The 22827-nt window shown below is 43.7% G+C and overlaps 1 protein-coding gene across 1 annotated transcript; it reads right to left on the reverse strand.

The window, feature by feature from the left end:
* Positions 1 to 8578: 8578 nt before the first annotated feature.
* Positions 8579 to 21882, reverse strand: KRCC1 (lysine rich coiled-coil 1; the record flags this gene model as incomplete). Its single annotated transcript, XM_084286545.1, has 9 exons — positions 8579 to 9350; positions 10332 to 10374; positions 11615 to 11857; positions 12549 to 12723; positions 12811 to 12918; positions 14473 to 14579; positions 15239 to 15297; positions 17220 to 17298; positions 21816 to 21882. 9 exons carry the CDS (start codon positions 21880 to 21882, stop codon positions 8579 to 8581), a joined length of 1653 nt encoding a protein of 550 aa, XP_084142671.1.
* Positions 21883 to 22827: the final 945 nt, after the last annotated feature.

Genomic DNA, 22827 nt, shown 5'->3' on the forward strand with positions numbered 1-22827 from the left:
TGTCCCAGCTCCAAATGCTAATGAGAAGAAGCTGCTCTTGTGTGTGATTTAAGACTCCTTAAGCAGAGAAGAAGGGGTTAGGGAAAGCCAAGGACAGTGTCTTTGGAAGGAAACTGAAGGGAATGTAATGCCTGAGTGCAGAAAAGCAGCCACTGAAGATGGCAGAAGTGTTACCAGCCTCAGAGACTTGGAAAGATGACAATAAGAACTGAGCAGAACAAACAACCCTGTAATCACTTTGGACTCAAAGGAGCAGAATCCACACGAACCTTTGCAGCGACCATCTCTGGGCTCCCAAGACTCCCAGGACGTCTGGCCAACGGATTGGTGAGATTTTGGGTTTGGAGCCTGGACTTCACCGCTTTGCTTTGCTTAGTTTTGCTTTGCTTAGTAGTGCATGTACCCAATAAAATTGTCTGGTAGAGGAACAACTGTTCAGTCTCTGCGTGTTCACTTCCCAGGTTTGTAACTTTAGCTACACTGGTAAAGAGAAATTCTGGTTAAAAACAAAGGATGTGATGTGCTTTTTTTTTTTTTTTTTTTTTTTTTTTTCCCCATTACCAGGCCAAAATGACTCCTTTGCTTTTTGCCTGCAGCATATTCACTGAAACACAAGGATTTCTGCCTTGAAGGGCCCTGAGCTGGCTTACAGCTCACATCCACACAAACACAGTGCCCCCTTCGTTCTGCCTCTCCTGTCCTGCAACCCCTGCCTCTGAATTAGAAAAAGCCTTCAAATATACAGGGGGGAGGGGGCTCAGGTTACTTTAAAACACCAGCAATTCAAAAAATAAAAATAAAATGTTCAAAAAATAAAAATAAAATCATCCGTCAGAGGTGCTGCTTCAGTGCATCGAGCAGACAAAAAGCCCTTTGCAATGCAGACGGAAAGCACAGGATTAAAACACTGCCCTGTAAGCCAACAGGCAACTACTGGGCTAGAGACAGTCATGTACATCCCCTGCTGGTTTTGCCCCTGTCCTCTGGAGCAGAGAGGGATCTATGCAGATCACACAGCTTCTGAAGATCATCGGAGACTTTCCAGCCCCTGTGCCTGCCCCGTGAGAACCAACTGAACAAAATCAACCAACCAAACAAAACCATTCGATAGATCTTGGAATTATTATTATTACTTTTATTCTCCCTTCTGAAGCCCTGAGCACTGTCAGGGCTGATGAGGTTCATTTTGTACCTCCTCAGGCAGGGCCAGGCAGAAGCTGGCCGATTTCTGTCCGTCTGCCAGAGCTGCTCTCCCAAGCCCACCAGCAGCATTTGGACCAGCGTCGCCCTCCTGCACCAGCTTTGCCTCTCGGACTCATGGCTTAGCCATGGCTCTCCTCCCACCCTGTCCCTTTCTCTCACCCACCTTTTCCACCTGTAAATTTCACCATTTTCCTTCACCGTGTGCTTTCCACCTTCCCTAATGCCCGCCAGACACTGGCCCCTCGTATTTCCAACCTGTAAATTTACTGCAGAGGTGACCCAGCGTAACGGAGCAGTAAGAAGGGAGGAGAAAGCCCCAGGGACAGACACAACCAGGCGGTGATGTACTGCAGCGTGCTGCAATGAATGGCTGGTCACCATTTATTAGGTACTGGCTGTATTGTTTTTTTTGGGGGGCCTGATGGAATAAATTAATTTTAGGAGGTGGAATAAAGGACATCAGGATTCAGAGACCCAGTGAGGAGAGCTGTTGGAGAGCCAAAACACTGGAATGTCGGGCAGGTTCTGGGTCGTGCTGATTTTTTCCTGCTTTGCAGAGTCCCAGAGGAATGCTGTGATGTGCTGGCACTCAGCGTGAAGGAAGATGCTGGATTTATGTCCCACAGCAGCCTCGGGAAGTGATGGGCTATACATCAGCCTGCCCGAGAAGGGACCATAAATAACCCCGTGGGGACTTCGTTTACTCGTAGGAGCGGTGCAAGGACTGAGGTTATACCCTGCGGAGGGGAATGCAGGCAGTGCATGGGGGTTTGCACTTGAAAAATAAAACACAATGGAAACGATTTCCAGTTTTGAGAGAGAGCTGTCATGGGCACAACTTGAGTACAGCAAAATTAACACAGGGCTGTGTAATTAAAGTGTAGGCCTTCCACAGCGTGGGGCAATCAAAATGGCCTTGTCCCACAGCCACTCTCAGCAGCTCAACCTTTGCAGATTTCCCGAGGACATAAACAAACAGAACACGCCGTCAGGTTGTTTAATGACTGCCCTGTTTCCACAGCCACCCTTACATCGATTAAAGGCCAGGAGTTTCAAACCTGGATGCCTAACACGAGGCACCCAAACCTCCTTTTAGACAACTCATTCGCCTGCCTGTGATTTTTAGTGCCTGTAGCCAGAGGTGCCTAATGGGGATGCAGGTGCTTATTTATTAGCAATTTCAAGGCTGTTTGGATGGTGCTGGCCTAGGCTTACATTTGCTGATCCCCTCTGCAGGCTCTTGTCTTATCCACGTTGTTTCTGAAGCATAAATGCAACAAATCCATCACGCTGGGGGGCTCCCAGTGCTTTAGCCTCACCCTGCTAGCAAATGTTGTGGTAATGCTACACCTGATTGCTTGTGTTTGCCTACCCAAACAGCGCCAGAGCACCCTACAGATATTATTAAAGCAGAAAAATAAATGGAAAAAAATAAACAAACAAACAAGGTGAGCCTGGAGGTGGGTGAGCCTGCACCGTGGAGGCTGGGGTGGCCACCAGCTCTTGGGTATGGTCTCAGCCTTCTTTTCTTTGCTAACTGGTGCTTCTCGTTGTGTTGAGCACAGAGGGAAGATGAAAGGCTGTGCCCGGCGAGCCCCCTGCTCTCAGATGTGCTGCAGGCACCGGGGATGCTCAGCTCTGCTGCAGGCATCGTGCACGGGTGGCACTCTCTTAGATGAGTGTGGTCTGAGGTCTTCTTTTGCCAAGCTAGAAAAAAAGAAGAAGAAAAAGCTGTAAACAAAGCAGGAGGCAGGCAGCCAAGCATCTGGCATGACCTCCTGTGGCAGGTGTGAGAGGTGTTTTTCTTAGAGCAAAGCGCTCTCCGCACAATCCTGTCATTGTGAGGGGGACTCTAAGGAAGCTTGCTCTGGGCTACGAGGGCAGAGAGACTCACAGAGAGACACGGAAGGGCAGGGAAGGGACACTCATCCTGAGAGTCACGGATCACAAGCACCAACATGAGTTATCTGGCCCAGGAACTTCAGGGTGCATGCAGATGTTGCAGCCAAGGCGTTGTCCAAGACAAAACCCACGTGCATTGAGGGCATCCTGCACGGTCCCTTGACCTGGACTTGCACACAGCTGCAGCAACAACACCTCTGCTGACTTCTACGAGGTAAAAGAGCCAGATCTTCCAGGGAGCTGAGCAGTTTGACATCTCAATGGTCACCCAACACCTCTCCCAGGCGGCTCCGGCCTCCTGCCCTGCAGAAGGTGGGGCAGCACAAAGCACAAAGTGAGAGACTTGAAGCTGCACAAAGCAAGAGACTCGAGGCTGGGACTTCCAGGCCCCCAGACAGCCCCACAGACAAACACTACAGTTCAGCATCACTTGGGAGCAGGGCAAGCATGCTGCATTCGTGTCCTCTTTCCCTCCTCTCCTTTTCACCAATGCAGGGAAAAGCTGCGCTGTTTGCACTAGCTATTTGCTTATCCAAAGCCAACTTTATGAGAATGTACCAAATATAATTTAGTTTTCCGAACAAGTATAAGGATACAGACTTCACAGAATTGATTAGCACTGAGGAAAGTGTGTATACATAACATGGTGTGTTATTTCCTGCTGGCATTACCAACACAAGGGAGTGAACACAAATAGAAATCGTGATTTCTGCCAACTTGTACACAAAGGGAAGGTTTTGCCACTGCAGCTCAGCAAGAGCATCAAGAGGCTGGTGTAATGCAACGAGAGAAGAAATATTTCAAGGGAAAAAGCTTAGTTCTGAACAAGTACCACATTTAAGATACTATTTCTCATACAGCACCCTACTAACAGTAAATGTTCTTCACCCTGTGGAGCTAGAGTTTATAGTGCGGGTGGTTTGGAGGTGCCTAGCACAAAGCTTTGGGGAGAACAACTTTATTTAAACTGTTTGCTAAGTGCCAGAAGTGCAGCAGCACCAGCAGTGCCCAGAACACACCTTTAACCAGAATCATTCTGAATTCTAAGAAATCCTATTTCCTTTTAAAGGTCTCCTTTGAATCACCCCTCCTGCCCACGCCCGGACTTTCAGTCTTCCCCACAGATCTTGGAGGAAAAAAAAACACAACGCACCACTTCTTCCCCCTTTCTGCCCTCGATATTTTAATTTTATTTCAAGCTTTCATGCCTTAAGCAGAGCAAAGTAGGCTCCTGCAGGTGTTTAGGGCTTAGAACCCAAAACATCATTCACTTGTGGAAATTGAGACTTCTACCCAAACAGCAGGGATTTCAACACACACACAGCAGCAATCCTGGGCAGGCATTTTTCTGTAGCTCCGAGAAAACTATTCAATAGGAGTTAATACCTAAATCTTCATGAAAAATAACTGCTGGAATAGCACTTCATTGCTTTCAGCTGGAAATTGATCTCTCTGAAATAAAATACAGAATAGTGTTGCTTTTTTTTTTTTTTTTTTTTTTTTTTTTAATAGCTTTCCTGCTGAAAGATTTATGGCACTGTACTTACTTTTGTTTTCTTATATATTTATTTTTTTTTTCTTTTGTGACTCATTTTTGTGCTACCTGCATTCTGCACCAGTTCACCTGTATAGTCATCTAGGTTAAAAAGGACCCTGATCCTAGCTGCTCCTCACCTCAAAACACCAGCGGGATAGGGAATGGGTATGGCTGGAAGGACACGAGCACATCTGGCAGGGCTGAAGCCTCCTCCCTCGGGCTGTTCCTGCTGGTGGATGAGAAGATTTAAGATGCTAAGGCTAAAAAAGCTGCAGCTGGACGAGCTCATCTGGCACCAAGCGCTCAGCGAGTCGTTAGTCCCACCAGAAGCTCGTGGAAGAGAAAACCCAAATCCCTCAGTCCCCAGCCTGGTGCTTTAATCTCAGTGCTCTGGGTGGTGAGCAGAGCCATTAAGCATGCTGTCAGCTTCTGTAGCAGAGCTGGCCAGCAGCTCTGCCATGAAAAACACACCTTAATTCAGTTAAACTGCTAATAGTACCTCCAGCGAGCTCAAACGCTGGTTGCACGCTGCAATCTGATTGCAGAGAAACGTGCTGAATTGGAGATGTGGCTACAGGCACCGCACTCGAGTGCTGCACCTGGTTTTCAGCTGAAACGCTCTCAGGCTTTAGAAAAATGCCCTCGGACCAGCTCGCAGCTGGGGGATGCCCCAGGGGTAGGGTTAGCTCGGGAGGCGGCAGCGCTCTCAGCGTGCCTGGCTGAAACCACAGCCAGAGTTCAGGGTGTGCAGGGTGACTGCGGTGGTTCTCCCTTTTATCTTGAGACCTGAAACGAGATCCTTCCCCGGTGAAACCGACTTCTTGCTCACTTTACGGGACACAGAAGGAGATGTCCTGTTTCAGTTGTGGTCTTTTTCAAATGTACCTAGCACTAGGATCTCACTATGAATGTTTTCACGTGCTGCTGCCGGTCATAAAGAGGAAAAAAACTGTAAAAAAAAAAAAAGTCATAAAAGGGAAACCAAACAATTAAAAAGTGACAGCATCTTGCAGAAAAGCACGTTCATACCGCTCTGCACAGGACACTGAAGCTGACAGCTGCTTTCAGAGGTGAGCACTGAGGCTCCACACGTTTCATTGAACAAGACTCCAACGGCTTGAGGCATTTCTTGTTACCCCTGCTCACGCAGAAGGCTGCCTGGCCTCCCCCTGATGCTCGCTGCCCTTACCGGGGTTCAAGCTGAAGTTTGCTTGCTTGAAGTAGTTGTCGGAGGGGACCCACAAAGATCATTGAACTGAAATGCTTTGACAGCTTTAATGAGAAGAGATGAACAGAATTAGCTTTCACTATGCAGAATTGTATTCATTTGCTACCAAGAAGTAAAAAAAAAGACATATTTACAATAAAGGGTAAATAAAGCCATCAGTCTTTGCCTAGTGTTTTAAAATGCCTAGCATGTAGATAGATGATGGCACGAGTGTGATAGGCTAGGAACAAGGCAACCAAGAAACACACAAACAATAATTATTCATGACTTTAGAAGACTGGACATACGTTATCTAATACAGAGCTGTATGTCACTTGTGCTAGATGAGACAACCTGCTATGTCTCATTTGCAGCATTTACATCATAGATTAATCTTTGTTTCATTAAAATATGGCAAGAGCACTTCTTTCAGGATCTTATCTCTCATGTTTGATGCTAAGAAGCTTTGTTTAGTGCTATTCTACCTTGCTTGTGGAACTGCTTTCCAGTGGGTGGGGCAGGAAGGTATGGAGCCCAAATACAGATTGGGAACGATCCCTGAAAGAACAGAAGAAATTCCCAAATCATGCTTTTCCTGTATTTTCAGAGCTGTTGATCTCTAGCTCTCTGGCACTTACGTCCCTTCAACAAATCTGCTCCTCATGTACATGCAGAGTACCACTTCATGGCCTTACCACCTGCTGGAGGTCCAATTGTTTCCTTAGACTGACTGCCTAAGGAAAGGAAGAGTGCATGACCATACAGAAAAAGCATTTCCTACTAAGACACAGGCCATATTTGTACAGTCCCATCTGTCAGAGTAGCAGAAATATCAAAGATCTTGCAGTGCCCCAAAGCTGAAATGGGTGTCCTGGGAGAACAAGTCATTATTTGTCTTACATGGGAAGCAAGCTACAGCACTGCTCAGGTTACTCCCAGAGCCATGTTATTCTCAGAGCCTATAAAGACAGAGTGCTTAAAAATGTCCTCAGATGCACTGCAGGCCACTGCAAGCAGCCTGCAGTTTGCAGTTTTCAACTGCTCACAGCTATACCAACAGTTAACATAACTTACGATTGACCCTGCTCTCTTCCCAAATAAATAATGAGGAAAGCAGTTATTATCGTGTGACCTGAGGCTCCCTCATCAGAAGAGCAGGGGTTAAGGAAAGCCAAGAAGGAATCCTTTGAAAGACAGAGAAAGGCACACAATTACCGAGTGAGGAAAAATAGCTACCGGGGAAAGAAAAGGCATTATCATCCTCAAAGAAGGTTAGAAACGGGGACCAGAGCAAGGACTCGATATCCACCTTAAAGCTGAAACCTCATGGACCTCTGTCACCAGGTTCCTAAGACTGCTAGGACAAACTTCTGAGCAGTGAATTGTTACAGGCACCTTCGTGTTCCTGCTCAACTTCGTATGGCTGTGCATGACTCTAGTTAAGCTTGACTGCTAGAGGATGGACCACGTTACCTGACAGCTCAGATGCCAACTGCTCAGATTTATTACATTAGCAAACAGCAACCCTAAACCCAGGACTGCAACCTACAACTACACAGATACTTAGGAAAAACACAGTACTTTATTCACAAGGCTTTTCAACCTACTTCTTCCTGCAAAACCAAAACAAACCAGCCAGAATTCAAGGCTTGAGGGCTCTGGTCTCTATGCCACCCCACCCCACAACCACCACAACAAGAAGATTCAGTTGGGCAGATACACCGAAAGCAGCAGCTCAGCACAGGTGCCCCTACAAACAGACTACCCAGTGGTGCAACTTGACAACGTGGGGCTTTCAGATCCCACATCAAGGCTAAGAAAAAGCTTTCTTGCAACCTGAAGGCACTGAGAGAAACGAAATGGTGTCACAACATTGCTTTTAAATACATAGGACAAACGCAGGACATCAGTTCATGTGCCACAATAAGGCAAGTCCGTATTATGAATGAAGGTCTGATGACACTATTTAAAACAACTAAAAGGTGTTACTGATTCTTCAGAGTATTATTTGGGTCACAGATCTAGCTTCATTCTAACGTCCCTCCTGTAAATTACTTTGAGTGAGTGAAGCAGAAAAGAGCCTCATGTTAGCTATTACTTTTGCGTATTGCACCTTTTCTGGGTTTTCAAAATTAAACTAAGAATCAGGATTACAATCAGAAAAATTAATTTATTAGATGTAAATCTGACAACCAGTTGCATATTTAATAAACCTTTTTAACTCTCAGAAACATGTGGAATAAAATAACAGTAGCAAATAAGATCTGGAATCAAAAGTCTTTCATGGTCTTCTTTAAGAGTTGTCCGTGAAACGTTACAGATGTAGCCAGGAACACTGTGATGCCCTTACTTATTGTGCCGACCTCATGTACTTTCCTGCAAAACTAAAAGAAATCTCTATTAGTATTAGGACAAAAAAGCTATACATCTGCGTGAATTTCCAAGAATATTCTGTAAGCTACCGTCCCTTATCTGAGGAATATTCCAGAAGAGATTACAGACTTTCAAGGTCACATCACTGCAATGGCTGGTGTACATGTAACAACGAACAATTGATTCATAACTACTATCCAAAAGCCTGTCATAAGACTGGCTTCTCCTTGCTTCCAGATTGGAACAAAACCTTTTTTTTTAGCAGACAACAACAGCAAAACAGCCACTGCAGTTTACAAAGTGCTTTAGAGAAACTACAACCAGAATCAGCTTCTTAAAGCTAAACAAAACCTGTATCAGTATCCAAAGATGGATTCATCCCAAAGTAGCTCTTCTTCTGTTTTGCCATCTGTCTGTGGCTTCTCTTCATCCTTTCTGTGCTTAGTGCTCTCCTTCTCAGCAGGGTTTTGTTCAAGTCTTTCGCCTTTATAAGGCTTTGATTTCTTCTCATTTACCAAGTCTACGTCAAATTTAATTCGCTTTTGCCTCTCATTTTCTTTTCCAAAATCTGCATATTCACTACTTTCCTTCCTTTTTGGTGTTGTGGCTTCTTTCTTACACTTCAGCTCTTCACTAATGTATTTTTCCTCCTCGCTATGTTTTATCTGAAGTTTCCGTTCACTGTAGCAGATGGTAAAAGTTTCATCAACCTCAAGTTTGCAGTAGTCTTTAGATTCTGCAACTGACTGTCTAAAGCCTTTATCTCTGATGGTGGCCACCTCAGATGCTTGCTCTCCTGCACAGAGTCCCACGTTACAATTAGGTGTCTTTTCCAGTGCATGCTCACAAGCTGATGGCCAACTGGGCGATCTCTTTTCCCCAGTATTTGGAGGTGACTGGGTTTCTGAGAAAACGTTGGAGTGCCAGCCTTGTTCACGCTTAAAGGTAGAAGATGCAACCCCACCGAGGTCAATTCCTCCTTTGGCATCTTCATCTTGAAACTCTTCCTCTTCTGCTGTTCTCAAATATGTTCTCTGCTCTAGACCTGTAGCTTTCGGAACTTGAATGCAATCTGTTACTTCATTAGTTTTCCTTGAATTCTCTGTAATTTCGACAACCTTTGTTGCTCTGCATACATTGGATAGAAAAATCACAGTTATTAATATTGATCAATTTGCTTAGGATTTGTTGAGTTAAAAAAAAAAGTCAGGAGGGCAGAAAGACATGCATAATAAAATTATTTATATTTCCAGATTTACATAAAGAACATATTCCAAGTGTGTTGCTCTCTGTACCTACATGAAACCTCTTATACATGATCATATTTCCAAATCAGCTGAAATGACAGGGAACAGATTCAGTCCCACTCCTGTGGTTATATTATTATTGCACCTTCACTTAAAATGTCTTATCAATATGTCTAACATGAAAGCAATTTTGATATTTGGCCTACTTGCATAGCAATCTCAAAAAAGATAGATCGTAAATCACCACAATATCCATTCTGCAATTACCACAGGCTACGGTGCCTGTTCTGGGTTAAAGGGAAGGTAAGAACTATCATCTATCCGACAAATCATCTTATGCCAAAGGTAAGATGCATACTGATGAACCTTTAAGTTCACTGAACAGTCAGTGGAGACCTGGCACTTTTCAGGATTAAGGTCTATTTGCTCTGTCAACAGGAATCTTAGATTTCAGACCATTTCCTTCTAGGCTGACTACGCACTGAGTGCCAAAATGCTGCTGTCCCCAGAGAAACAAATATTTGAGGATAGTAAAAGAAGTGGGAAAACCACAAGGTTCAGGACCTTTTTTGTGGGCTGCCATCGAAGCTGCAGCTGTAGGAACTCCAAGAGTGAACATCAGTCATAAGTATGATGCTTAAAACAGACAGTGACCCTTAAAGGCAATAAACCAAACCAAAACCAAATTAAAACAAAAACAGTAAAAAAAAATCCCACAAGAACAACAAAACCAAAAAAACACAATAACTGGTCAAAGTCCCTTAACAGCAGACAGCTGGGCTACTGAAGAAAGCAAAGTCTTTAGTAGAAACTTGAAAGTAGAAGCTACAGAGGAAGAGTAACAAAAGACTCAGTGACTTACCTCATCTGGTGTTTTTTCCCTTGCACGTGGGACTGGTACATTTCTATAGATGAAAACATGACATCACAAACACGGCACGTGTAAGGACCACGCCAAGCCGCAGAGAATAAGGAATCTGTAGGTTAGAAAGACTGCAAATGAAATGCAAAACTCATCACAATCCTCCCCCTCCATGCAAGAGTCCTAACATGATGTTCCCATAATCAGCTGCTACAGATATATACAATGTCTCTGCTGCAACATCTCAATTTTACACTAGAACAGTATTCATGAAGAGAGCTGTACAGCTGCAGTTTAACCATTTTCAAGTACTAACAAAGAATACTTCTGATGACGGCAATGATTTAAGGTAATTCTAGTGAACTGTTACCAAATGCTGATAAGAAAGAACTGTACTGAAAAATTAAATAGTACTGTAAGCACCTGACCCAAAGCAGGCACCAACAGACACCAGTCAGTCCAGATTCACACTGATCTTGTCTGAATTTAAACATTAACTGCTCAGACATTCACAAAACATTGGCTCAACTCTGACAAGAAGATGCTGAGAGAACTGTCAAACAGTACATTACGAATATGGGATGCAGAGACAGCCAAATACAAGTTAAGGTCCTTGTGTTTTCGAGGTTGTCACGCTCTCTTCTCTTACAAGCTGTGTTACTCATAGACATAAGTATATAAAATAATTAAAAAAAAACCACCAAGTCATTGTTTTCCCCATGCAAACCCAAGAGCAAAGCGCAGTGTTAATTCCAATGGGCTGCTGCTCTGCATCAAAATGCACCATTTTCTTTAAATTATAGAATAATTTATTGAATAACAGTGACTTGAAACAATAACTTCTGAGTATCAAGTAGAATTTTGAATTCTTTACTAAAGGGAGGATCAACTCTTCTGTTGCACAAGCCCAGATGATCAACAGTTCTGTTACAGAAGATCCACTAAAATAAATGCAAGTTGCACTGGTACAACACCAGGGCCTTGGACACAGTGCCAGAGCTGGAGACTGTCCTGATGGGAGGCTGGAGAATAATGACCATTTAGGAAACAAATTTCCTAGTGGGAAGACTGAAGGAATTACAGCAATCAGTGTGGTGAACAGAAGATTAATGGAAGACATTATAAGAATTAAAGCTGTCAGAGACAAAGAGCTCCAGCATTTCACTGACTGAACAGAAAGGAAGAAATGAACTTGTTCTGCAGCAAAGGAGAAGTCTCTCATTTCCTTGCCCAAATCAGAGCTAACTACTCAAGCTGTCCCCACTTGCTCATGTTCTGCTTACCATTTATTCTGACTTCTGCAAGCAGAGCTTCATCTCCCAGCTCCTCCATTATTTTTTTCCGTGCTATGTTTCTTCTGTGTTTCTTCCCAACATAATGCTGCTGGGCGGAGAACAGATTATCGAAGGGAGCACAGCAGAGCTGGCAGTACTTCGTATCGTTTAACTCCAAACTCGTGCTGGAGGTTGCAAACTCCTCAGCTTTCAAAGGCAGCAAGGGCTTCTCAGCCGACGGCTTCTGTAAAGCTGGAGAGATGAAAGCAGAGGATAAACCTGCTGATGGCACAGCAAAGGAAGGGCTAAACCAATTCCATGGGCAAAATAGGTAATTACGGAACGATGGAGCTGGAAGGGAGAACAGCCTGCTGGGGGCTGAACTGAGCCTATCAAGTCCCTTAGTCCTTACAAAGATACAAGAGCACGATGTGATAAGGAACACATGGAATATTCAGAAACCCCACCATTAGAAACCATATCAATCAACTCTGTTTGATGGCTGCTCACTCTAAGGGCTTTAAACAGTCCAAGAAGAGACTTACCCTGCAGAGGGAGAGTTCAGCAACTTGTACTGAACTAACACCAGTTCAGTGTTGCTTGAAGACTTTTTATTTTTTAATTTAACAATTTATCAGAGTAACATCTTGTAGGACTGCAGTGAATATTTTGAGCAACTGTAAGCATCTTTCATCAATAAAAAAATCAGAAATATTTGCCTTTAGCTAGAAAGATAGAGAGTTTGAAAGAAAGGCTCCCCAGCTTCAGAGTTTCACTGGGTATTTTGTATCTTTGTTTATCCACCCAAGGAGTTACCATGCCACAGCTCCATAACTTCGGCAGAACAGAAGGCCGAGAGACATGCAGGTGTAGGAAGACACCTCTGTATTTGTTTCAGAGAGTAACAGGAAAGCACATGCAATGCAGATTATTCAGTTCTTACCAGGAACAGGCTGTGTGCTCTGTACTGCCATCAGGACTTTGTCTCTTGATGCTTGTTTCAGGTTTTTAGCGTGGATCTTTCCCAGGTAGTGAGACAATGCAGTAATTGGGCAGGAAAAAAACATGTTGCAGAGACTGCAGTATTTGTTTTTATCTGCTTCACCACTCCCATGCACCTGAAAACAGGCAAGAGCAAGCTCAGTCATAAGCACTTAGTGAAGGACAAGAAAACAGTTTAGTTAGCGACAAAGACGAATAGTCACCTGAAAATTAATATAGTTTGTCTTCTTCTTTTTGCCATGCTCCTGCCTCTCTTCTTTCTCAGCGTGCATTTGGGTGTAAAGGCAAACTTTCCGAGTATGCTTTTTGCTCTGAGAAGAGATTGGAATTATTCCTGTTTCATTAACACGGGACCAAGCAGTGGTATAACCAGCGACTGGGACTTCATTCATCCAAAATTGCCTTCTACACATGCCAAACTGCATTTGTATAAGGCAGAGCCACAACCAGACAAAGGCCAGCTCATGTGACAACACCGTTCTTTAATCAGTAATACAGTATTTAGCGCTATTTGCCTCAGGCAGCCCTCAGAGTCACCTACTCTCAACACCCTGGGGAACCAAAAATCCTTACACACCCTCCTACAAACACAGACACTAAACCAGGTATGGAAGGGAACGTGTCCATGCCACAGAGCAGGTCCACTGAGCTCTTTTAATGCTAAACCTGGTGGGTTTGACATCAAGGCCATCCTGAGTAGCGGCACAGAGGACTGACAGGCAGCACGACCTGATTTACCTTCTTAAAGAAGCCTGGTCTCCCTGGAGAAGGTGACAATCTCCAGCTTTGAGCAAGTCTGTGGAGATTTCTACTGCGCATTCATTAGTCCAGTAACCTCAAATCCCATATTATGTATACTCCCCTCATCTGTGATTATTTATTAATTCTTAGATGCTTTCTCAGTGCATCACTCCTGCGCTTATAACATACTTATCCACATGCCACGCTATACACTGGTAACACACAAAGTCAAACAAGTGGCTTGTCTTTTTCTAATCCAATGTTTTCCAAGCAGCTGTTAAGGATTCTGAGGAGCTACACAGGAAATCATATCACTATTACCAAAGACAAAGAGGTCCTATCACACCTGGCTAGACAACACAAAGAGAACTGAGAAGAAAGAGTCAGTTACTTCCATCTCGATTCATTTTGCAATGGTGAAGTCAGATAACTTTGCAATTGCATCTTTTATCCTCAGCTGGATTTGGATCCAAGAAAAAGAAAATCAAATTGAGAGTCTGGACTCTCAGTTTGACAGGACAAGTGCTGCTGAACATAAATCAAAGTAAGGAAATAGGACAGCTTGCAAGACCTGAATCTTAATTAATAACGTGAATAACAAGAAAGACACCAGAGAGCAACTGGCATTGTGAAGTAACTCTGGCAAGAAGATAGAAATGTCTGTGCATGCAAACCATCAATATCAAGTTTCAAAATAAAGCTTAGTTTCCTGTGTTGACAGCAATATCCCAAGGCACACACTTGTTCCAGGAAACTCCTTCAGCACAATTCATACAACCTGCCTCACGCAGACACCTGCAGACAGAGCATCACGTGTGTGTCTCTGGGTGAAGAGAAATGAACTCCTCTGTAGTTTGCATTGCTCCATGCTGTCCGTATGTTCTGGGTAGATCTGCTTCAATCCCATACACAGCATTGCCTGAACCTGCTCAATTCCTTCTATAATTGCCCTGCAACACGTAGGTGATTGCCCTTCAATATCACAACATTTAAACCTGGTTTAATGGCTAAGCTTTAAGAAAGACTATGAAAAGCCTTGAGGAGCTTTTTATAACACCATACAGAAACCCCAAAGAAACCCAAACCCCAGTGCATGCTAGGAGAAGTCCTCCCTTCCAGCCTACCTCGTAGTGGGACATCCTTTGGGACTCAGACTGCAGCACTGCCCTGCAAACCTTACAGAAAGCGTCAGTGAACAGGTCCTTCCTCGTTGCCTCATCTAAAATGTCTTCTAAACACAGAGAAAAAAACAAAAAACGTCGGTCAGTAGACAGGACAAAGTATATTTGTATGTCTTTGCTTACTCAAAATATGAATATTCACTTGCAGCAGAAGACAAGGGAACCAATTTTCACCCCCTCAATCACACCATGCCCTGTTGTGGCTTCAAGGCAATGCTGCAGAGCCACCCAAACCTTCCTCCTTACAGAGGTATTGCTCTCACGGCCTTAAGTATTACTGTAAGTGTACCTGGACTTGAAAAAGAAGGAAGATAGAGCCTCTTCATAGGGTTTTCAGCTCACTTCAAATAGGGAAATGTTGGAAATACTAGATTAATGGCTTAAGAAAAGGTTTTTAGCTGGACTGGGTCACACAGTTAGTTAAATACAGGGATACCGTTTAAAAAAAAAGATATAAAGAAAGTCTGGGAGTAGCTCAGTACATGAGAAAGGCCAAGAGGTAGCTTCAGAAGCTTCCAAAGATTGTCAGAGAAACCATTTTATTTTATTTTATTTTATTTTATTTTATTTTATTTTATTTTATTTTATTTTATTCTATTTTATTCTATTTTTTTAAAGTTAAATGGAGAAAAACTACTCCAACGGTTTGTTTCTATTTTCTTGCCCTGTTCCCCCTTAACTCATGGCATGGACACACTTCAATTCTTACTGAGATTGGCCCAGACTTCGAGGTAATCCTGAATAATTTTATGTGAAGGCACATTTGATCTGGGGGGACACCCTCATCAACACTTAAAAGCAGGGATCACGTCAATCAAGAGCATTAAAACACTTTTGGAGCAGCTGGAGCTGGCTCTGCTCTGACACAGGGGCAGCTCCTCACAGAGGCCACCCCTAACCCCCAAACCCTTGCCAATACAAAGGGGAAATATTGTGGAAAGTACCACCACGTCCTAACTGTCTTGTAACAAACGGCATGGAGGCAAATTAATTCAGGAATAAATCAGCATCGCTCCCACTAAAACCCCAAGCAGGCTGGGAGACGAAAAAGGTCTTCAGTCTGACCTGGGCAGCTGCAGTCCCCTTCCCAGCAGGGATCTCACACATCAGCAGCCCTCTCAAGTAGATAAGGGGACAGTTGGAGGCCTCACTGTTCCAAAAATAAGGTAGGAGCTTGAGAAAAACAGGATGGGCAGTGTGAGAACAGTAAAACAAAGATCACAGGTTCTCAAAACATAAGAAAAGGCAAAAAAAAAAAAAAAAAAAAAAAAAAAAAAGGGAAAAGGGAGAAATTAAAGGGTTGCAAAAAAAGAAAAATTGCACATATATGGTATAGAGGAGCAACAAGTAGCTTGTGAACCTGTAGTACTCAGCCATGAGGAAACAGGGGAGGTGATCAGGTGTCGGGAAATAGGGAATAAAAGGTTAGGATTTGTTTAATACAATGCACTCCTAATTGGCTGGACGCCTGCTGTTGCAATCACAAATAAAACAGCTTCAACAGAAGATCCTGTCTGAAGAAAATTGTTTGAGATCTTTCTCACAAACTTGAGGTCTTCAGCCTTCGGATTCAGAAGACGTCTTTCCTGGCAATGAAGAGAAACTTAAAAAAAAAACAACAACCAACACAGCTTACCTTACAGCTTGCAACCACACTATCAGAAACTTTTCAGAGATTTAATCAAAAGCAGCAGCCTTGCAGGGCTGCTGTTTGACCTCCTCATTTTGGTGCCCCCGAAACGTTTACTGGTATCCTGAATTCAGAGTAATTCTTTGAACAAGCTTCTGGCTATTAAAAAAAGATGGCTCTGCTGCCAAGCAGACCAACCGCTGTTTGTCACAAAGGGACAGCTCCTTAATAAAGGGATATGGAAAAAGGTTTTAGAAATAGATGACGTTTTTTAAAATGCAAGCTATAGACTGTCATGCCACATGATAGAGACAACCAGCAGTAATAATGTAATTTCTAGGGTATTTTTTCCCCTCTTATTTTCATTTTAATGGCATTATTGGTTCATGTCGTTCTCTGTGGGTCTCACAGCCTGTCCTTGCCCCGGTTTTCTCAGCTCTGTGATGAGACCTGTGGCACACACTCCTGCCACAGACTTCATGTTTTGTGAAGTTCACTGGCATCTCAGAGACAACAAGCTACAGCAACAGCAAACGTGAACAGCAGCTGGTGTAGCTAAGAGGATGCATAACATGAGGATTCATGTTCAGGAGTTTCTGGCAATCAGGGGATAAATCTGATCCCACCGAAACACCAAGAAGAGCTTTGTGAGTGACTTTAACCCTACCATATAACCTCATATGCTTGCCAGCTCCCAGTCATGCCAGCACAAAGATACCCCAAACCCTCACAGATGTAATGCAGTGCTCCTGCAAAGCGTGGAGCACTCCACAGGGCTGGAAACCAGCGTGCAGTTCTTGATTTGCAGGTGTCTAGGCCGGATTTGACCCCTTTTTAGTGCGTATTTTCACAGAAAATAGGGACACCAAGCACACAATAACATGAGTACAATTTAACATGGGTCACACAGAAGCTTTATTAACTACCACCATAGCCAGAAAACATTCAGATGGGGATTTCTCCCACCTGATGGCTGGGACCTGACTTATACCCTGTCTCAGAGCAAAGAAAAGTGAGAAAAGAAAAAAAAAATCATTCTAATGTTAACAAAATCAGGTACCCATCTCTGGGGATGGGCTCCTTCAGCAGCTTGTTAGCTGCCACAGCTGAGGACACGGAGAGATGGCTCCTGGTGGAGCCTGGAGGAGTGGTGCACCCAGCGTTATCTTAGCCCAGAAGTGGGAGCTGGAAGAAATCACAGCCATTTCCAGCTGTAAGTCAGAAGGAATGTTCTTTTAGTTAGCATAACCTTCTTAGCCAGACCTCTCAAATCATAAACGTTAATAATTTTACCACCACAGCATGAATCCCAGCCTGTTTCAGGTCTAAATTCTTTTCCAGGCACCCTGAAGGTTACCTCAGGTAGGTGGAACCTCCACAGAATATCCAAACCATTCCCTTCCTGGGCTCCCAAATGCCTGCAGCTCTGACCTAAACACCACCACACACCAAATGAATTCTAAGGCTGCTTCTTATCCCACTGCCATTTCCCCATCCACCCAAATCGCTCTGTTAATAGCACGGATTTAAAAATGCTTACAGGTATTGATACTTCTGGATGACTGTCTGAAACCACGCTGCATGGCTGCAGCACAAACAGCTCATTTGAGACCTGAGGATGAGACCAAGAAAGTAAATATCAAATCTGGTTATCTACATAAAGGAGGACTGAGCTGTTAATTGGCATCCAGAAACCTCCAGAGATCTATTTCATGCTGTTTTTTAAATGTAGGGAATAAACTCAGCCTAAATCAGTAGGCAATGAGGAACATGTTCCTAAAACATGCTCAACAAGACTGTCTCAGTATTCAAAATACTGAAATATCAGTACTGAGAAGGCAACGGGAGAGCAGGTACTCAGTATTGATTCAAATAAATAAATAGAAGTGGCTAATAATAAGGAATCAGACTGAGCCACTGTCTGAACTGAAAGCCCAGTATTTGCTTATTGCTTCTCAATTCCCATTTACCAGCTTAGAAGCATACTCAGCATTTTTTTTTTAGTTTTTATTTTTATTGAATTGCTGTGCTATTGAAGAAATGTATTAAAACACCAATGTGAGAAGGCTTGGAAACAGTTTTAACACGATTGTACTTGTCTATTTGTACTACTTGGAAGAAGTTCCAGGATGTTTGTCTTTTTCCAACTTTAAACCTTTGCTGTTTTCTTGCTCTTGCTAGGTAAATTTTAGAGTTTTTGTGGTATGCCATGTAGGAAAGGCAGGGGAAATAATGCCATCCCTCTGGGCAATATGAAGTTGGTAATACTAAAACTAATTAAAATATCAGAAGCCAGGTAATTTAAAAGATAGACTGTTCAACCTAAGATTTTCTACCACTTGATTAAAAAGGAAACACAACTCAGCCTCAGACTAACATTAATTTTTCCTCCTCAGTTCTTGAGGGTAGAGAAGACAGCAGGAAGAATAATGTAGGAAGGAAAAAGTACAAGCTAGACAAATCCCTAAAGGCAAAGGCACCAAGTTTCAATTTCAAGGTATTCAGCCTGGAAAATGACACAGCCGAGTTCTGCCCTCAAATGCCAGCAGCTAACATAGCATCTTTATGAGAAATAAACAGATATACACGAATCAAGTGCAACAACAGCATGCCCTCAAGAGAGGAAATATTGACGGGCGTTGTTTTCTTGTTTTACAAACCCTTTCACAGGGCTGGCTCCAGGGTATGCTCCGTGCTGGCAGCATCTTCATGTGATGTGCAAACTCTCTGCTTGTTATTAGGTGATCGTATTCCTCCTAAGTAACAGGATGAAAGGTGAACAAAAGCTTGACTACTGGGAGCAGCAGCTGTCCAAACCTGCAGGCAGACAGCATCACTGACATCCAGCCGCTTTTGGTCACGGTACAGCAGGCAGACGTGGCCACTGTATGGTGGGGATCAGAAAGCAATCTTAGAAATTACCCGGAACAGACATCCACAGACACCCAACTCAGAAAGGGCAGGCAAAGATAACAGACTTTAAAACCCTTACCACACACACTCAGGTGTGGTATTACAGAACTGGATTCCTGGATGAGAAGGGGAGGCTGAACCAAACTGATTTCTATTTCTGCAGCTAGGTAAAGGCATTTCTCCAAGGAAGCAATACTGTAGGACTAGATGTTAATTTTCTCTAGTGAGTTTAGTCCCTGAATATTGTTTTGTATGACTTGTGTCCCCTTTCAAAGCTCAGGTGATTGTAAAACTAACAAATACCAGACTGGATTCTGCTGTTTGAAAATGAGAGCTGTAAAACTGAACTTCCAGCACATTTCATAAACTGGATTCATCACCCAAAATGCAAGACTGACTTCTTATTTCCACAGAATAACATAACATGACAACCTCCAAACATTTACACACGCCTTCAAATGTGTTATTGCAGACTTCTATATTTCATACCTACATGCTACCACAGATCTGCTTGACACATGCCTAAGCCTGTCAGGCCTTTGGAGCATACAACACCACCACCAAACCAGGGGTTAAAGTTAGCATTGCCCAAACTTTCTGAAACTAAATCAAGACAGTGCGAAAAGCCTTTTATGGATCCATGATCTGCCCTGACACACAACAGAAGGAGCTTACAATTGATGGGAAACACAACGCTCACCCTTTTGCCCAGGGTAAATGGTAACAAGACACTTTGTCAGCTCTCTTCGGCAGCTCTCTGAAGGAAACAGAAAATGTTTTAAAGCATTACGATGGAAGTACATGAATTTTTCTCCCTCTTGGCCCACTTCCATCCACCACCCTGTCTCTGACCCCTGCTCCCTGTCTCCTATCAGACCCAGGGGAGGCAGATCAGCATCCCACAGCTTGAAACACATTGAAATCAGCTATTCTGCCTTTATTTTTATAAAAAGGTAACTTTCTAGTGTTAAGTATCAACTGACTTTTACTACGGTAAGTTGTTCAGGATTTCAGGAAAAATAAATCAAAGATATGCTATTTTTAAGTCTCTATGGACATATTTAAATCCAGGTGCACTTTTTTGAGACAGTCAAAACATTAATAGGGTGCAACAGAAAGCTTATTAAAGTCTATAGTGGGAGGCTGGTTCCTTTTAAAAACAGACCTAATGCATTAGATTTGTTAAATACTGCAGGATAAGTTGCTAGTTCCCTTGCCAGTCATTAACTTATTTCCTTAGGATAACAGAACTGTTTCCCTATCCACTCCTTGGGTCTTAAGAACACATAAGAAACACAGCCCTGACTCCCCACTTCGTAAATGCTCTGAGGTGGGTTAAGACAAGTTACCTACCCTTCAGCCAGGTTCTCTCCTGACAGATAAGTGCTCCCATAAGATTGTACAACAGGTAGCAGTTTGTGCAGTGCTATTTCTCAGCCTAGTCTCAGTGTTATTTAAGAGGAATTGTGGAATGCTGGCTGAGAAACATGAGCTGTGAATTGGTACCTAATTTGTTTTATTTCTTCTCCGGTAGGTGGAGGATGAAGACGTGCAAAATAAAAAAGGATGGAGATGGGAAAATTAGTAATGTAGAACGCAAGCACGTGCTGCATACTGAGTCTTGAAAAAGGAAATGTGTTTGTAACCTACAGATTAACCACACTCTTGCAGGTACCAAGTGTTATTATCTGGTTGCTACTGAACCCAAAGAAACCCCTGAAGATAAACAAACCACCAAAACAAAACTACATATTTAAAAATGTTTGTATGTGAAGAAATCAGCAAGAATTGTTGCCACAGAAAGTTTCCAAGGCCAAAACTTATTGCTAAGTTTGTACTTAAGACAAGGATACCTGCCCTCTCTCCCTTACCAAGCTTTAAAAACAGAAATTGTCAGTGATGTCCACTTATATAGCTCTGCTTAGCCCAGACATGAACCAACTGTGTGTCCAGCAATCCCTGCAGTGTGGCTAACCACCAGCCTCATACCTTTTGAGCACTAAAAGTCAGGGAGCGAGCTGCCTCTACCCAGCGAGGAGCTCAGAAACACTACCCTCAGGACCCTTAAAATCCCTTGAAATTCCTCGAAAATGGAATTCAAGCCTAAACAAAACACGGGTGTATTCATAACTTGCCCCAGGTATATTCTTTTGAGGAGTGTACCTCATTCTGCCGCTTTTTTCTCCCCCAGCAAGGTGCCTGCTTGCAATAGCTGCCAGTTTCTCTCACAGCCAAACAGCCAAGGGTGATTAATTCCTCTGGAGTTATTTCTGCTTACCAGAGCACTACTAAATTTAACCGACAATGGGAAAATCCGCTGTTAGTAGATGTTTTACATATTTAACAAAAGACCATGTTTATGCATTGCTAAGTTTGTGGCTAGCTTTAAAAAAAATACAATACATAAACAAAACCAACCAAAAAATACCAACTGAACAAAAATCCATAAACCAGCCCAGTCAATGACTATAAAAACATGAACCAAAGCCTTCCAACGCGTGAATATTGTACACCCATTATGCATGGTTTGGCATTCCTGGAAGTTCACCGCTGTTTTTAGCCATTTGCTAGCTTTTTAGCAGGATGTTATTCCACAGGATGGCTTATATCTGGGAAGGAGAGGACAGCACAACCATGTTCCAGCCACCTCCACCATAATAACAGTGTAAATGTACTAAAACCATCCAATTATTTAAATTCAAACGTATTATAAACCCTCCTCCCTCTCCCCGGGGCCACTCACCTCCGCGGCCGAGCTGGGGCTGCGGGGCCGCCTCCTGCTGCCGCTCCCGGCCCCCCTCAGCCGCCATCTCCCCTCAGAGCCCCCTTCACGGCCACGGCTCCACCGCCAGGGCCGCCTTGACCGAGCCCCGAGGGCCGGGACACCTCAGCGGGCTCCTCCTTTGACCCAGCCCGGCTTCATCCTCATCCCCCGCGGGGCCCGGCCCAGCCTGCCCCGGCCTCCGCCTCCCCTCAGGGCCCTCAGCCTAAACGGCGACTGCAGGCTTCGTCCCGGGGTCTCCACCCCACACCTGTACCCAAAACACCCCCCAAAACATCCCCCCAAAAACATCCCCAAACGCAGCCAGCCCTCTCTTTGTCTTCAATCACCCACCAAAACACCGATCCCTCCTCTTCAGGGCTTAAATCCCCTCCGTTTAGCCAGCCTGCCATGTTGGTGTGTGTCCCCAGAGAAAATGACAGTCACATTTCCCTCCAAATATTCCCTGCTTTTGCCCCAAAAAGGGGGTTGTTTCATGGGGACAACAGTGTGGGTACTGTGAGGCCACCCTCACCCTGCAGGGCATCAATGTTAAAGCAGAATTATAATTGCAGCCCTGCAATTAGCTGGCAGGATGAGTGCAAGCACAACCAGCCTAGGACAGTATTATTATTTCTTCTTTTTTATTATTATTATTTCTTCTTTTTTATTATTATTATTTCTCTTTTTCCTTCGAATTCACAACTTGTCTGAGGGCTGTGTTCAGCTCTGCACTGAGCGGAGGCTGCAAGGCAGAGGGTTCAGCAGGGACTAAATTTGATAACGGTTTGGTTTGGATAAATGCTCAGAGGGCAGTAGATGGTGCTGTTTGTTCTCCTGGTAGGAGGACAGGGCGCTCATCCCTCCACCTGCACCAGCCAGGGATATATCCAAAACAGAGAATAATTCACAGTTTAAGGATCTGTCTTTTCTCAGCACTCCAAAATTGACCTGGCTTTCCAGCTGGTTTTCATGTCATGTTTCCAAGTGGTTA

The sequence above is a fragment of the Netta rufina genome, assembly GCF_964035555.1.
Source record: "Netta rufina genome assembly, chromosome: 4".
Taxonomy (NCBI): domain Eukaryota; kingdom Metazoa; phylum Chordata; class Aves; order Anseriformes; family Anatidae; genus Netta; species Netta rufina.